Source organism: Balaenoptera borealis, assembly GCF_965194805.1.
Source record: "Balaenoptera borealis genome assembly, chromosome: 18".
In the NCBI taxonomy this organism is placed as follows: domain Eukaryota; kingdom Metazoa; phylum Chordata; class Mammalia; order Artiodactyla; family Balaenopteridae; genus Balaenoptera; species Balaenoptera borealis.
The window spans coordinates 69,531,157-69,549,168 of record NC_138877.1 but is presented as its reverse complement, the minus strand read 5'-3'; the positions used below and the strand labels follow the sequence as shown (position 1 = coordinate 69,549,168).

Sequence of the window (18,012 nt, the reverse complement as noted above, 5' to 3'; positions counted from 1 at the left end):
AAATGGCAAGGCTGAGAAACGAAATTTCTGGCTTTAACATATGCCCCTTTGAAGGAAAAGTTAAAAGAAGTGTCTGTTTTTAACTTCACTCCTTCACCAATATTGGAGGTCGTGTCCTCACCTGGAATAGCTCCCCCTGTTCTCCTTTAGGGTACAGTTCATCCTTCTGGAATGATGCTGTCCCCAGCCAGTCAGTCTGCAGTGTGCCCTCCTTCCTCTGTCTGTCCCCTGTGTGGGAACCACGGTCATGTGCCCTGCGACCTCACCTCTATTAAACTCTCTCTCTCCCAGATTATCATTTAACTGGCAGGAGTGTCTGTGTTCTGCAGATAGACTGTAAGCTCTTTCAGAATCAGGACCATGCTTCACGCACACACACGAACACACACAATGTGCTAAGACCCAACAATGAATATTTATTGATTTTTCTTGCTTGGAAGAAGCAAGATGGTAACTTTTTTTTTTAACTTTGTAAACTGGTTCAAGGACTATAAAAATGATTTGCCTTATGGGGCTGATAAACATAGGATTCCCTTAAATCAGTGTTTCTCAAGGATAATCCAGCATCAGAAGCCCAAGGACTTCTGACTTGGTAGGTTGTATTTGGGCCCAGGAGAATCTACATGTGTCCCACGTGATTTTTCTGTCCACTCGAGTTTTGAAACCATGATGTAAAGCTGTTAATGATCACATCCTATAAACTCACAGCATAAATGAATGAGACTATCTAGCTCTTCTTCACTTGAGGTAAACATGTCTACTGTATAAACATTCCTAACAAGGCACTGATGAATATTTATGTCGTGTCACTTTTCTTGCAGGTTTCTAGCCAGCATAATGCTGGAGCGAGAGGCCGGCGGCCCGCAGTTTTCAGGATGGCCGAGTGGGATGCCAGTTTGGATCACATCATTCCGTCTTCTGTTCTTCCTCCTCTCTGGGCTAAGTTACTTGTGGGATTTGTTTCCCTCGTGTGTTTCGCACGTAGCTACGATGGAGACTTTGTCTTTGACGACTCTGAAGCGATCGTTAACAATAAGGTTAGTATCTTAACGTCTCTTTGGTAAACTGACATTAACCACGTGCCTACGTCCCTGCGTGATGCTCTGCGTCGGTGTTGAATGATTCTCTACTGAACTTCGGCTGAGCCTTTGCCTGGGCCCCCATCGTGCTCTGGATTTCCCATCTCTTTTAGAGAGCATCTCCTTGATTTAGGGCCCCTTTTATCACTGGCAGCGGGGTCTCCAAGCTCTGCCTAACCTCAAGCTTTACCCTGGCTGTGCGCCCTACGTGAGGCCCCAGTCCACGCACGTATCAGAGAGACCATTATTCTAAGATGACAAGGCCAGGGTTTTGCAGGGCATTGCAGACTATTTCAGGTTTTGTGACAGATTTCCAGAACTCTAGGCCAGAACAGTCGCCGCTTACACACACACACACACACACACACACATCATGCATTTTTCCCCTGCCGAAGGTGCATCCGCAGCAGCAGGCAGCGAGCTGGCTTCTTTGTCCTTCGCTGAGAGCATCAGGACAGCCTGCTGACAGCTGCGGAGGACCAGGATCTTGCTGCCCGCAGAAGCTGCAGTTCCTGCTCATGTTTCATGTTTGGAGACTCAGGTTTGCTGAGTTTGCAAAATCCCAGCCACTTTTGCTCACCAGTAGACGCAGGGAAAATGATATTCTCCTTCACTCGCTGACTAGAGGAAGGGAAGAAGAAATAGGTTTGTGGGAAGGGGAGAAAAAAGGTTTCAGCGAGCTAAAAGAAAATCAGAACAAGAAACTTGGAGGCAGGGAGAGCCCAGAGGAGAAAGAATGTGGAAACAGCACAGGTTAGAGCCTTTGTGACCATCTCACCACTCAGCAGATATTCTGTGCGAAGAGAACTTGAAGGAATTTACTAATCTCTTTCTCTAGTAGATGAAATTGTAGCATCTCTTTGTAACACTGTCCTTAAATGCTCCTAAAAAGTTTGAAGTCATGGATTTCCCAAATTCGGAAAGAGTCGTTTTCATATTGAAAGTGTTGAGAAAAATTCTCTACGTAACAAACAGGTGTTCTGTGGGGCGGGGAAGAGAGGGTAAGGGGTAAGGAGATCGCTGTTTTGCAGATATTTTATTTGTAACATACTCTAAATGATTTTCTGATTTTCTCGATTTCCACGGCAGACTCCAGCCTTGTTGATGTTTATTTTGAATCCAAGTTCTTCACTTGTAATTTCCCTCAAGTTCACCCAGCAGTTTACTGCAGATGTTTCTGTTTCAGTTCTTTTTGAAACAGTGCTTAAAACAAAAAGAAGTAAGTGTGTAGCTCTAAGCAACTATGTCACATGGGTGGCTTAATAGCTACAGAATTGCTTTTCTAACAGGGATATGAGGCTATGCCTTTATTTTTAAAATTCCATTTGGTGAGAGTTTCTTGACTCTTCCACTCTTATAAAGTAGAGGATATATGAAGTGTTAACGCAGGACCCATGTCGAAGAACTTTGGTGAGCGAGGCAGGGGAGACAGGAGCTGTGTCGTACATCAGATGCCCAGGTATGAGGTTGTAATTCTCTTTCTTCTGCGAGGAAAGGCAGATGAAGCCATTTTGTGGCCCTACCGCACATTGTCTTGGCAGTGTTTTCTAGAGCATCACACTGTGCCCCTTTGTTAACTTGCTAGCCCCCTTTTTTGCCTTTCCTGTTTAATGAAAGGCCCTCCTCTGTTCATTGGCACCATGCCTACGGTAATGTGAAACAGGCTGTTACTGGATTTTATTGGTGTTGAAGACTGTTTTCCAGATGCTTCCTTGTAGTGTTGAGTTGCTTTTTTTCATCGAGATGATGATTTTCTTTGAGACCGCGGAGTTAGCAAGAATTTGAGACACGACACATCTTTTCCATAAATCATTAGGAGGAAAAATTGACCTTTCTTCCTGTGGCGTGCCTTGCTGTGTGTAGGCTACACCTAATCAAATATTTAGAGCTTTGCTGGTGTTCATTTTCTGCTCAAATGGAGGGAAAGATCTTCTGCTCAATTCCTTCACAACTGAGCAGGTACTTCTGGGACAATGCAAAAGTACACGGACTTCCAACATGGTCCTGGAGTAAACTAAGTTAGTGGGTGGATCCCACGACCTTCGTGAAATATCGAATCAACTCTTAGAGGGAGGTCCAGACACTCAAGGCCTCTGAAGCTGATACCCAACGGAAGTGAAATTCACCCTCAAAGTGGGTGTCAGGTGACCAGCTCACCTCTGCTGCCTGTCCCCAAGCTTTTCCCTTTGGGTCATTAAGCTCCTAAGTAACAAATACTCACTGAATGCCACTGTGTGTCCTGGACACCGGTTGCTCTCTTGGACTGGCCATGATGTGACACACTTCTTCCATTTGGGGCCTTCTCCATCTTCAAATACTTGGGAGCCGCAAAGCCTGTCCAGTTTGGATGCAGACCCAGGCGAAGGGGCTCCTATCAGATACGCCCGCCTGTTGGAGGCAGGAGCTCGTCCTACAGAGACGAGGTGTCTGCGGGCAGCCGGGCAGCCTCAGCAAGGTGTTCGGCGGTCTGATTTGTTGGTGCCCTTCTGGCTGCACAGCCCCAAACTAGGTCTTCCAGCCCACCTGGGAGTCGTTGGGCCTTGTGATCTTTTTTAAGGCATTCCTTTTTTCACTTAAGTTACTCAGTTGTTTTGGTTGCTGCAGCGAAGAATCTTGACTGCTACACCCTGCGGTGCTTATTACATCATAATTTCTAGATCCTAAAATATTCCTATTTAATTGTGCTGTGCAGAGAAAATTAACATTCAGTTTTGATACCTACTCCCAGTGCCTTTCTTGTTAAACGCAGTTTAAGTCATCTAGTTTCATACTTAAATGTAAAAAAAACAAAAGATTCATTTTAAAGTATCTGTAGTTCAGTACCAAATTAAACTACCCTATATGGTAGGTATCATTTTAACATATTTAGTAATTTTTTTCCTTAAAAATTAGATGGAAATTGTTTTTTCTGTAATTTTACTATCTGCTTAGCTCACGATCAAAAATGGGAAACTTTAAAATCTATATGCTTACTCTTATGTTTGAACTGGGATATTTTTGGTAAATTACCTTACGTATTGGGTATGAGAGAGGGTAATAGTGATCTCACTTAGCTATATGGTCCATTCATGGCGTTCCGCGTGGATTGAGCACCTTCTGTGTACTCCCACCAAACGCAGGGAAGCCCAGGCCTCGAGGAGCCTCAGTCCAGTGGGGCAGACAGATAGGGGTCACATGATGATAAACCGCCCTGCAGCAGGTGCTGTGAGGACAGGCGCGAGATGCCCCAAAGGGAAGGGAATCGCGTCAGCTCAAGAAGGTCGTAGCCCAGTGGCCGAGATACAAAGGGCGGAAGGAGCTGAGCTGTGGGGAGCCGAAGGGTGACCGTCTGGGCAGAGACCTGTGCGCGCACAGCCTTGAGGTGGGTGGCAGCGGGAGTCGCGTGGGGACCAGACGAAGGCCAGGAGCAGAGCACAGAGTGTGCAAGATGAGCCTGCAGAATTCAGCAGGAGCCAGGGCACCGCACACTGGCGTCCGTGTCAGGACGTCGGCTTTGTCCTGGAAGGGGAGGGTGGGTGGGGTGACACGATTTGCATTTCGTAGGGATTACTGGAGAGCAGGCAGAGGGCGCAGCGCACCCGCGAGGAGGCCTGTCTGGGTCCTGGGTGAGGATGACGGTGGCTTGACCCAGGACTGGTGGGAGAGACGGAGAAGAGAGGACTTCCGCCCAGGGTGAGGGAGGAGCCCTGATCCCTCTTCTGGTGTGTTCCCGCAGGACCTCCGAGCAGAAACGCCCCTCGGGGACCTGTGGCATCACGACTTCTGGGGCAATCGGCTGAGCAGCAACACCAGCCACAAGTCCTACCGACCCCTCACGGTGCTGACTTTCAGGTGAGGTGCGACAGGACGGCTGTGTGGGAGGGGCACCCAAGGCCTGTGCGTGACGTTGTACCAGGTGGTATGTGACAGGGGTCCTGGGTCAGTGGTCCGGAGGGACGCATAAGCCACTCACTACATGGGTCTCCAAGAAATACATGCTAATTGCAGCCATTAGGAGTTAGGTTGCAGGAGGACGGCGAGAATGTGCCTGAGGAAGCATCGCTTTAGGGTGATGCCGCTTTGGCGGGGCGGACACTGACGGTGGAACCACACCGAGAAGTTTAGCCTGGGTCTGGGCAGGGATAACTCGGTGAAGTGGTCCATGTTTTTGCACAGTTCTTGGAGGTGGGACCCTTTGTGAGTTAATACTGAGGAAACAATATGTCAAGGCAACATGTAGCATCTGATGAAATTGTGATTTTTTTTTTTCATTATGAAAAACTAAGGTATAAATCCTCCTCCTGTGACCACATCAATATGCAAAAACAAAATGAAGCTTAAAACAGTCTCCCCAGCCCCCATTAATCAGGGAGCCATTTGCATTAAATAGATTTGTTCGTCTCACAAAAGTTCCCATGCGTAGCTGTTTCTTGGATGCGTTAGATACCTGTGTGTAGATCTCTCAAAGAAGCATGGAAATGATGAATTGGAACCACTGGTGATTGAAAAGCAACAGGAATAAGAATCCCTGATTATAAGGAAGTAGCTCCATTGTCTGGAAGGCTGGTGGACAAACTGTCAAGGAGTATTTGCGGGGGGTGGGGACCGGGTGGGGTGGGGGAATCAGCAAGTCACATGACTATCTTAAATCCAGGTCCCTGTGGGGTAGCCTAAGTAATGTGTGGTCTGTTATATCTTCCTGGGAGACAGTCTTGCCTTTATCGCACCTAAAAAACTGTCTAGCTTTCCTTTCGCGTTTCCTCTCCACGTATTTTCTGTCCCACTCCTCTGAGATGCCTTTATCTTACATTTTCCGCTCTGCAGTTAATTATGTTCTTACCTCTTCTTCAACCTTCTTAGCTTGACAGGCATTATTTATCTTGACGCTACTTTTATCAAACTTGCACACTTTCTTTTCTCCCTTTAGTATTTTCATGCACCAGGGTTTTCCTCCAGCTGGTTCGCATTTTGTTTCGCGTGCTTCTGGACCGCTGGTGTGAACACCCTTCTTTCACTGCAGGATGAACTACTATTTGTCGGGAGGCTTCCATCCCGTGAGTTTCCACGTGGTCAACATCCTCCTGCACAGCGGCGTCTCCATCCTCTTGGTGGACGTCTTCTCCGTGCTCTTTGGGGGCCTGCAGTACACGAGTAAGGGCCGGAGGCTAAACCTGGCCCCCAGGTCGTCCCTGCTGGCTGCCCTGCTGTTTGCTGTGCACCCGGTGCACACCGAGTGTGTAAGTATCGTCCGCCCACCACCCCGCCTCTGCACTGGTGTAAGGAGAACAGGCTGTCCACGTATCGGCTCGTTCCCTAAAACAGGCTTCCCTCGGATACTCGTATGGCTGTAGAAAGCCCAAGCTTTCAGACATTTGGAACGATGATTTGTAGGGCCAACAGGTCCCTCTTAGGGCAAACACAGGGTCCCCTATGGGCGAAGACTGTATAATGACCGTGTGGTATGATCTCTGGTGATACTTTCTGTTTCCTTATATGACCACATTGTGAAGGTATGAATGTTGAGTCTTGCCCAGCTTTGGGGTCTAAAAACCAGAGTCTGAGATTACTTTTCTTCCAGGTTGGGTCTGATGCAATTTTCCGATGTTAGCGGAGAGCTTTATAACTTCCTAAATACTTTCTCATACTTAATATGATTGTCACCAAAACCCCGCGGGATCAGCGGGGGCAGCCTAACAATTTCCACTTTACAGAAGAGGAAGCAGCCTGGTGGGACAAATTCAGGACTTACCCAGGTCAGTCACGTAGCTGGTGGATGCAGGGATAGAACTTAAGATCTGGTCATCCGAGCCCGAGCCCAGGAGAGGCCAGCATGCTTTGAGTTGACCTGGAAAGCGGGTCCCTGCATCCTGCTGGGACTTGCTCGTGAATTCTCCCCACCTGGCTTCTCAGCCCATGTAGACAGGCAGCTCCTGCTTTGAATCCGCTGAGCTGCTGCTGAATGTGTTCGGTGCAAACTCTGTTGGGATTTAACCAAACACTTGTGAGGTTTTCAGGAACCACCCTACCCCACTGCCATGGAACCCTTTGAAAATGTAAGTCAGCGTGTTTGATTTTAGTTCTTCGTTCTGGAAGTGTGAAGTACCTAGTATAAAATACCACATGGACCCTCTTGCTTCTCCACAATAGGTTCCTGCGTTCCGTATGTATTTAAATACCTGCATTTTGACCAGTTGCATTGAGCATCTTGAAGTCAGTTTCAAAATATTGGGCGGAATTCCTGCCTTTAGCATCTGATTTTGTTAGTATTGTTAAACTGTCTGTTCTTTGGTATTAAAAGGATTGCAGGATTGTTCTCACAACCTCCTTCTAATATCTTACTACTTGAAAACTTTTTTAAAAGTCTCATAATTTTTTTACTTCAGCAAATTCAGAGGACTTAAGGGATTGGGAACTGTTGTAAGATAAATACCTATCGATAGATAGATAGATAGATTTGTGATCAAATGAGAATTTGCTTCCATGCAAGTTCTCTTTATGGTCTAAATGATAGTGTTGTGCACATTGATCAGAAATAAGGGAATTTCTGGCAAAAATACTGGTTTACTGTTTTGGTCCTTGTCTAATTTTGTGTAATCTTAAAAGCAAAATGAAATAGTTAAATTGTTAACCAAAGAAATGTTTCTAAAATTCTGCTTTTGAATATGAGAAGTTAGTTTATAGAAAAATTTGAAATGCCAACAAGTATAACTGGATGTGTGCAAACACACACACACACACACACACACCCCAGCTAAATGCAATGTGGGAACATGTTAACCCAAGGGAGGTCCAGCTACAGGAGAGAAGGGAATATTTGAAAAATGTCTTCATCTCTCCTTTCCCTCCTTTCCATGAAAGCCATTCAAACTCAAATTGCAAGAAAAAGTTATGGGTCATGGAAAAATAGCATGTCTAAAACAGATCATTTGTATGTTCACCTTTCCTCGTTTTGGCAAATAGTCAGTATTTGACTGACTGTTTCATCTTCTCTATACCCCGCTGTTATTTCCCACTCTACATTTAACCCACTTTAACAGCGAGCAAAAACCAGGCCCACCCAAGGAAACCCTGGAAGGAGAGTTCCTCAGAGCTTTCTGGGCCAGTACTGAGGAAGCACCCTGTGCTCTGGGCTGTGGGTTGGATCACCAAGGGAGGGAGAAGAGCTAAGAGAGGGGGTTTCCTTGCCCCTTGTCTGTTTAGAGACCAGGATGGAGGCCCCAGGGAGTTCCCTGAGGACACCAGTGTTACTGTAGGTTTTCCTTTTCCACCAAGCATTGGTGAACATTTCAAATCGCTTGAATTCGGGTGTCAAAGAGGGAAGCTTGGGTCTCCTTAATAACCCTGCCCATCCAATGAACCCAGAGTTTAACACTGAAGGAATTAGATGGTGAAACATTCCCCCTTTCCCCTTCCCCTCATTCCTTCTATGGCAGATTGTTCCCTGTGGGGAAACGCCACCACCTCCTGCTGTACAGATTCGTGGAGTTGCAATGACTTCTCTAGAAAACTCTGATGTGAGTGCTTCAGGTTATTTGTAAGAAAAAAAAATAGCCTTTGTAAATAACTTTGCCTGAAAAGACATATTATGCAAATATCCGAAAAGAAAAATAAAATCTCTGCGTACCCATGCCCCTTCCCCAAACAGTTAAACTCAGTGCCTCCTTGGGTAGCCTTTAAAATTTTTTTTCTATGAAATCTCTCTTTAATTACTATGCCAAAAATTCATTGAAGGACTAAATACTCTTTACTCTGAAACACTTGCCATACTTTTTAAAACTTGTTTTTCTTCATGTCAGACGATGTGACGTACATTGCTTAAGACTTGGGAGTATCTTCAGTTAGCCAAAGGCAGACTATTTGCTTTAAAAATGAGTTTATGATGTTTAAAGTTCATTTTAGTGGGAGTCTTTTTTTTTTTTTTTGAGGTTTAGCTGATTTACAATATTATATACGTTAGTGGGAGTCTTTAATGTACCTCAGCCACTCAGATAACAAGTGGTTCAGGCTGGCCTTTTTGGCCCCTATTCCTGGTATTTATCCAAACCACTTCCCTCCCCCTCACTCAGTTCAAGAAACCTGGTTCCCTGACCCTCCATATCCCCCAGCCCCTGCTTCCTCGACCCCCTTGCTCTAGGACCTTTTTAGATATACTTCTCTGGGTTGGCTTTGCTCACTTCATCCTCTGAAAGGCTTTGGGATTCCCCGCCATCCTCAGGGCCTGTAGAGAGCCACAGCTCCCACCTATCTCTGGTCCTGATGGGAGGCCCAGAGCACCAGCCCCTCCCTCCATCACTCACCCCGGGGCTGCAGAGCCCGTACCTGCTTCACCCTGAGCTGCTGTGTCCTCTGTCCGCTGCTTTCCGCCCCCCTGCCTCCTCCCAGTGTTTACAGAAGCATCTTTGGGATTCACACAGCAACGGACAGCGACCCAGCACCCACTGTGTGCCCAGCTCTGTGTTGGGTCTCGCTGCATCCCCGATTTCACTGTGTCTCTGAGTGAGTGAGTTACAGGCCAGAGGATTCCAGAAGTCTGATTACATATTCACTGCCTTCATGAAGTAATTGTACCGTTTAACCCTCTGGCATGCTGGCATACTTGGCCCAGATCTGTTCAACCTTTGTTTGTCCTTAGCTTCCTTCCCGGGAGGTTGTTTCATGTGCGTGGCATTCACAGGTTGGACTCAGCTGTCAATCTTCTTAGCAATTGCATGACACCCTGGGCTGCCACGTGCCCCTCCGTCAGCAGTTCACCATCGGAATGGATGATTGCCTCAGAACGTCCTATCTAACCAGCGTAGCAGGAAACTGCTCCTAAAAGGCATTCCTTTTAGCTATTGCTTGTAGACGCACCTGGGAATCGTATGTAAATATAGTAATTTTCATATTCATTGTATACTCTCTCATCTCCATTTGTAGGATAGTCTTTACTCTGTGTCTGACTTATCATATATCTCACTTTAAGAAAAGATGAACTTCCCAGCCATTAAAGCGATACCTAGAGAATCACAGTGAAAGGTTTGACATATGTCCCATCCAGGTGCTAGTTAGTCAAGAATGCCACGTAAACTAGACCAATACTCAGGAGTGGAATTCTGGGTCTTCCGTTGCCATGAAAATCTGGAAAGCAATTATTGGAGTAATCAGCTTCAAAGAAACGAAGCACAGATTTTATATTGCTTCATTGTCACTAAGGTGGAGAAGAGAAGGGCAGTCGTCGGATGTAGAAAATGAGGGGGTGGAGAAGAAATGGTAGAAATTGTATTCTTTTTTTCATCTTACTCATCAACCATTTTTGAAGCGTTCTGCTTTCCAGGTTAACCCACTTCATTGGTTTTGGTCTGAAGGGAGGAAGAGATGGAAGAGGCAGCTTTGAACGTTATCCCTGTGTCTTATTCTCTTTGCCTGATGACTTGTAACATGGACTTCCCACCTTTCCTTCATGTTTCCAATCAAGGTTTCTTTTTTAAATATCGTGCCCTTTGAGCTGCTACCATTTTCCAGTTGAAAATCCACCGTGGGGACCTGATCAGAGCAGAGGCCTCTGGAGCTGCGGGCGCAGCGTGCTGAGTGACGGGCTTTCACTGCCCGTGGGCATCGCTGGCTGCGTGTGGCCCACAAAAGAACCTTCCCTGGGTTCGAGCCAACCCAGCCTTCCTGTGGAAGTGGCTGACCCAAGTCCTAGACCAAAAATGAAAAGAAAATCAGTTGTCAGATCAGACCACAGGGAAGCGTCACAGTTGCAGGGATTGTTTTAATAGATGGCCGAGTCTGATAAGGTTTTCGTTTTCTATTTCTAAGGAATTTTTTTTGTATTTCCAAGGTTTTGTTTAAATGTTTTTTACATACATCTTTTCTTCTGCCCCTTCTTTTAAGGTTGCTGCTGTTGTCGGCTGTGCAGACCTCCTGGCTGCCCTGTTTTTTCTGTTATCTTTCCTTGGCTACTGTAAAGCACTTAAAGAAAGTAAGCATGACATTTTGCCTTCTTAATTTTGCATCTTCTTCGTGTTTCTGTCCTGCTGAGCAGTGTTCTAACAGATGGGAAAATGTCGGTTTATATAAGTTTATCGCTTTGAGGGAATGTGGGTCAAAGATGTCAGCTCTTTTTAGTGATGTCTGTAACTCCATTGCTTTCTTAATAACACAAAGGCTTGTGCTTCGATGTTCACCATATTCAGGGAGCACCTTGTTGGGTACTGAAACCCAGAGCTTCTGCTCTTGGTGCTGAAGCGGTTGTGATTGATTTTTGTGGTTTTTATTTCCAGCAAAATTGAAGGGGGAGGGAAAAAAACTTATGATTTTTTTTTTTTTTTTAAATTAAAACCTGTTGGCGAAAAACCTTGAAAAATGGTAAAATGTGTAGCTATGAATATGCACCTGAACTGTGAGGTTCTTATTTTTTCATTGTTGCGTCATTGATACTTACAGAGAAAGTCCTTGTTGGAAACAACAGAGTTGACATGACCAGTTGTGCGTGTGTGGAGGGGAGGGGAATTGCCTGGTCATTAGTAGCAGTGCAGCCGTGCACTGATAGAGTTCTAGGAGAATCCCTGTATAGCTCTACTCATCTGGGTTCTGATTCCCTCCAAGTCAGATCATACCTTCCAGATTGCTCTGTAGTGGAAATTGGATACAGTACATTCAGCTTACGTAGCATTTGTACATGCTGGCCCCAGCAACGGTGTTATGCATTCAACTTCTGTTATAAAGTCAGTTCCTGACTGTAGAACTCTCTTTATATGTCACAGTCAATTTACATTTGGGGGGAAGAGGGGAAGAAAAGGGGAAGTGAGAGGGATGATCCCCGTGGAATGCTCAGGCAGGGCCGTTTCAGCGGACGCTGGTGTACTTGGGTTTCCGTGAGTCTCTTCCACAGTATTTCTCAAAGCTTAGGTTCAGTCCCCTGCCAGGCCTTGATGTTATTGTTCACGTACTAATGCTTGTACTTGGATTCCTCCGGTAAACTGATGTCTTATTCATAAGGAAGGGCAGACCACTCCTTCAGGATTTTGTGTCTGCTGGGGCTGGTGAAGTGGGGTCACTCAGGGTTGGTGAACAGGGGCCCATGAGCCAAATCCAGCCCCCAAGCTGACAATGATTTTTTCCGGTTTTAAATGATTGGGGGTAAAAATCCCACAAGAATAGTGTTTGGTGACGTATTAAAAGTTACATGAAATTCACATTTCAGTGTCTATATATGAAGTTTTATTGGAACATAGGCGCATCCATTTGTTTTTGCAGAGTTAGGAGTTTCAGCAGAGACCTCCTGGCCTGTAGAGCCTAAAGTACTTACTGCCCTGTCCTTTGCAAAGTTTGCCAGCCCCTGGGACATGACAGACAGGTAACTGTCACCATCCTAGTGCTTCCAAAAGGTTTTTTAGTAAAGAGTAATAGGGAGTTTCCAGCAGGAAGTTTTTTTACTTATGAAGGTAGATGTTCGCTGTTAATATAATAGTTGCCATTTATTGACTATCTACTGGCACATGTGTGTGTGTGTATATTTTTCTCATTTAATTATGTTACAGTCTTTAAGATAGGTTGACTTACTTTCCCTGTTTTTCAGATGTAAGACTCAGAGTTTATGTAACTTACCCAGTATCACACAGCTAATTATGGCAGAACTGGGTTCACCTTTGAGTTTTAACTCACTTCAAAGCCTGCGCCAACTACACTGTATTCTTCTGCTTCCCTGTACTCAAGGGACCAGCGAGGCAAGCCTGTCAAAACAATCATGAAAAATAAACAGGAGGTCCATTCAGTTCTGTTAACGAATTGTTAAAATGTTAGGTGTGATAGTGCATCGAACGTATGTGTTAAAAACAATCCCTTTCGGGCTTCCCTGGTGGTGCAGTGGTTGAGAATCTGCCTGCCAATGCAAGGGACACGGGTTCGAGCCCTGGTCTGGGAAGATCCCACATGCCGCGGAGCAACTAAGCCCGTGAGCCACAACTACTGAGCCTGCGCGTCTGGGGCCTGTGCTCTGCAACGGGAGAGGCCGCGATAGTGAGAGACCCACGCACCGCGATGAAGAGTGGCCCCCACTCGCTGCAAATAGAGAAAGCCCTAGCACAGAAACGACCCAACACAGCCAAAAATTAAAAAAAAAAAAAAAAAAACAACCCAATCCCTTTCTCGTAGAGACACATGCTGAAATATTTATGGATGAAATGGTATAAAGTCTGGGATTTGTCTCAAAATAATCTGAGAGGAAGCAGGAAGCTTGTTGGCATTTAGTTGAAGCCAGACTGGTCAGGAGTCAATGTTGAAGCTGAGTGATGGAGACATGAGTTCCTATATCAGCATCTCTACTTATATATGTTTTTTCTTCTTTACGAAAGGTGTTTTTTAAAAAGAGCAATAGATAACTTTTAACCCTTTATGTTTTTTCTACAAAAAGACTTAGGCAGGACTGCAAACTCTTCTAGGACAGGCTATACTGTTTTGATGTTCTGGGTATTCATAGTTATATACCTAGAACATCTGTATGAAACTATCCATAGTTTCCAAGGATAGATTGGGAAGCGCCCCTCCTCCATCCTGTCCTGTACAGCTGAACACAGGGCTCAGGTTGTATATCTCAAGGTACCTGTTCCCTCAAATCTGCGACTCTACTAAGACACAGTGCGAGGGTGACTCCAGTGGGCCCACACCTCCATGCTCAATGAGGACTGGGTCATACCTACCCACTCCCCAACCTCTTTTATTATTATTATTTTATCATACCACCACTTTTTCCTGTGACTCATCATTTTTCTGATACGGCAGAGAGTTTGGGGACAGCTAAATAGAACAGCTTCAAGAAAAGAAAATAGTGGGAGTAACTTTTCTTCCCAAGACTGAAAGTTAACTTAGCAATAAGGTATGTCCAGCTCTTCTGGGGTTGGGATCTCCCCACCTGTGATGATTGTAAAACTCCCAAGAGACACACAGCCCCCAGGGATCTGGGGGTGGGAGATGGGGAATTGCACCAGCCCCAGCCATTTCCATAGGTAATGGGAGTGGGAGCGGGTTCATTTACTTCTCACCATCGTATTCATTACGAACAGTGGTATTGTTTGCATTGTTATGGGGGGGGGTTTGCATTTTATTTTATGTATTTGTATTGTTATATTGTGTTCTTAAGATGGCAATTAAATCTGAATTTGCAGTTAGGTAGGATAACAACTTATCAGTAGTTGTATTTTTCTTGAAGAAAATTAAAAATTAAGTCTGTTGGCTTTTCTCATAGACATCTCAAAAGTTTGGTGCAGTATCATTTTATTAATTTTAACATATCTTCCCTTAAAGTAACTACTCCTTTATTCTGAATGGATTTCAAAGAAATCAAAAGAGCTTTTTGAAGAACGTACTACATGTTGATAGATTCAGCGTTCGAACACACATCATTTAGGAGATGTAATAAAATTTCTCACTACTTCTAAAGGTTGCTCTTATTGAAATGATGGAAAAATTATCAGAAGACTAAAAATTCTTCTAGCAAGTGAACTGATGCATTTATTAGCCTCCTTTAAGGGAGTGTCCTCACAGGATGGCGAAAAACTACAGACATGTTATATTCTTTCCCTGGATCCTTTTGCTAACCTTTTCTGTGTTCCAGTTCACAAATGTACATATTCTGAACTATGTGTCTCTTTTTCATTCGTTTGTAAATTATAAAATTATTTCCAAGAGCCAGCCACACAAAAGATAGATTTTTAAAATAAGGCCTTTGGAAACTGATACCAAAGGAAAAAGTGCTTAATATATGATGTTTTTTCAGTTAATACTTTGATTCATGAGAAATTGGTGAAGTATATTTTAGTACTAATGGAACTCTAGTATATTAACTCTTAGTAGCGATATAACCTTTCTTTTTTTGTCTGGTAACATTCTTTTAACATTTATAGCATGTTTACTTTTAAATTGGAAAGAGATTTTGTAAAGAGATTGTTATAGGCCTTTAATGTTAAGTACGTAAATGTTTTCGAGAAAGCTCACCTGGAAATACTTAATGTTTGCACACCTGTGGCAGTGGTAGGCATGGCTTTTGTGGAAAGCCTTTAAGAATATGAATAGATTTTCATTTGGTTGAGTTACTTGGAACAGTAAGAAGATGCATAGATCGATTAGGAAGCCTTTGAAGAAGCCTCTCCGTTGACCTCTTGTTTACAGGCTGTCCCACCTTCCCATGCACTTGAACCCCCTTTAGGAAAAGGAAAGAGTCAATTAAAGTGGGACCAAGGAACCCACCTCCAGACTGGTACCGCCCTTTGCCGTCACCCGCAGCTTGTTTAGTCTTTGGAAAATGCAAAGCTACAGGAGGTTACCTGTCTGCACACAGCCAGGCCTCAGTGTCTTGCCCCGGAAAGTTATTATTGGCTGTGGACTTTTGTGTCTTCTCTGTCCTCTGACTGTGTTCACCTGCCCACGCAGGCTTTGAGTTGCAGATCATAATCGTTCTTTCTTGGGAGTTTAAAGTTGATGGAGGAGAACAGCCATCCCTCAACTGCACTCTGTAGCGTTTGAGTTGCTTTTCACTGTTATTTCCAGTGCCCACTCACTGTTTCCACATCACAGACTATCAAGGGAACGGTTGAATTCTATCTCCCAAGTTCGTTGCTGGTCTTGAGGCACAGAGTGACCTGTTTCTTTTTTTTTTTTTTTTTTAATTAGGGTATAGTCGATTTACAATGTTGTGTTAGTTTCAGGCATACAGCAAAGTGAATCAGTTATGCATATACATCTATGCACTCTTTTGTTGATTCTTTTCCCACATAGGCCATTACGGAGTACTGAGTAGAGTTTCCTGTGCTATACAGTAGATCCTTATTAGTTATCTATTTTATATATAGTAGTGTTTATATGTTGATCCCAGTTCTTCCAATTTATCCCTCCCCCTCTACCCCCTGGTAATCATAAGTTTATTTTCTACATCTGTAACTCTATTTCTGTTTTGTAGATAAGTTCATCTCACCCTTTTTTTAGACTCCACATATAAGTGATATCATATGGTATTTGTCTTTCTCTGTCTGACTTACTGCACTCAGTATGACAATCTCCAGGTCCATCCATGTTGCTGCAAATGGCATTAGTTCCTTCTTTTTCATGGCTGAGTAATATTCCATTGTATATATGTACCACATCTTCTTTATCCATTCCTCTATTAATGGACATTTAAGTTGCTTCCACGTCCTGCCTATTGTAAATAGTGCTGCAGTGAACGTTGGGGTGCATGTATCTTTTCGAATTATGGTTTTCTCTGGATATATGCCCAGGAGTGGGATTGCTGGGTCATATGCCTGATTCTTGAGAGAGAGAGACTTACATTCAGTTACTAGCCAGCTTGGGGGAAGCTGGCTAGTAACTCACTAGCCACACCTCAAGCACTTCTCTGACCCCTCCTGACAAGGTCCTGTGCCCTGAGCCCCACCTGCTGTAACCTCAGGGCAGCAGAGCAGGGCAGGACACTGGGACCTGATGCCCAGCCCTGTCCCGCTTGCTCCGCTCAGCCGGGCAGCACCGAACAGCCCCTCCACTCTGCCAGCCTCCTCCCTCCGCTCCCCAACTCCGAAATCCCCCTTTGTCTCAATACCCTGGAACCACTGCTAAAGTCCGGTAGCACCTTTCCTGGTCTCTGTGGATAGTCACTGTGTTTCAGCAACTCTTCTGTGTTTTAGATTTTCCGTCCTCTTTCAACAGGCTTAGAACAGAGACTACTTCTTTTATAGAGAACAACTCTCTGGAATAATTCTTAAACATCATGTTAATGTTCAACTTCATAAATATGGGGGCTGAGAGTCCTTTTTTAAGCTGAGCAAAGGCTTCAAAACTAATAATACCTTCACAGAGAAGAAGCAGTAATAACCCTACCCATTCATGATAAGACACTTGTTTCTGATTCTGTTCTAGAATCACATAGAGGCTTATCAGTTTGGGTCATTCATTCTTTTACCAATGATGAATCAAACATTAAGGGCATCCTGTACCAGGCCCTGTGTCAGAGATGTAGTTTTTGCCCTAGAAGGGCTTAGAGCTCAGTGTATTTGGATTGAAAGGGAGTGTCCATTATTCAGAGTGCTCTGGTTCTCCATTCCTCCCTGTTCTCTTTTCCTCCCTGTGACCACCTCAGAGCAAGCACTCAATAAGTATCCCCTTCTCTTCTTAGTGCATTTATGCAGAATTGATGGCTATAACCTGGGGACTGCCGATTTCTTTTTTTTTGTTTGTTTGCCGTGGAATGTACATTTTATTATTTTTTTCTTTTTTATGGAGATATAATTGACATATAATATTGTATTAGTTTTAGGTGTAAAACATAATGACTCGATATATGTACATATTGTGAAATGATCACCACAATAAGTCTAGCTAACATCCATCACCACACATAGTTACAGAACTTCTTGTCTTCTGATGAGAACTTTTAAGATCTACTCTCTTAGCATCTTTCATATGTACAATACAGTATTGTTAACTATAGTCACCATGCTGTACATTACATCCCCAGGACTCATTATTTATCGTGCAACTGGAAGTTTGTACCTTTTGACCGTTTTCACCCATTTCACACTGCTCCCCCATCTGTTCTCTGTATCTGTGAGTTCAGTTTTCTGTTTTTGTTTTTTTTTTTTAAGATTCCACATATATGTTAGATCATACAGTATTTGCCTTTCTCTGTTTAACTTATCTCACTTAGCATAATGCCCTCAAGGTCTACCCATGTTGTCGCAAATGGCAAGGTTTCTTTCTTTTTACGGCTGAGTAATATTCCATTGTGTGTGTGTGTGTGTGTGTGTGTGTGTGTGTGTGTGTGTGTACATATTTTCTCTATTTATTCATCTGTCTATAGACACATTGTTTTTGTGTCTTGCCTGTTGTAAATAATGCTGCAACGAACATGGGGATCTAGATATCTTTTCGAAGTAGTGATTTTGTTTCCTTAGGGTCAATACCCAGAAGTGGAATTGCTGGATCATAT

General features: G+C 44.1%; 1 protein-coding gene across 7 annotated transcripts in view; it reads left to right on the top strand.

Annotated features, from left to right (window-relative positions):
* Window positions 1–18,012, top strand: part of TMTC4 (transmembrane O-mannosyltransferase targeting cadherins 4) — a 123,897-nt gene that overhangs the window by 4,863 nt on the left and 101,022 nt on the right. For all 7 annotated transcript variants that reach the window (XM_082366101.1, XM_082366100.1, XM_082366102.1 and 4 more), the window contains 4 exons: window positions 822–1,037; window positions 4,795–4,910; window positions 6,079–6,295; window positions 10,932–11,019. In XM_082366101.1, coding sequence (XP_082222227.1) covers window positions 822–1,037; window positions 4,795–4,910; window positions 6,079–6,295; window positions 10,932–11,019 — 637 coding nt within the window. The remainder of the gene's footprint in view (window positions 1–821; window positions 1,038–4,794; window positions 4,911–6,078; window positions 6,296–10,931; window positions 11,020–18,012) is intronic.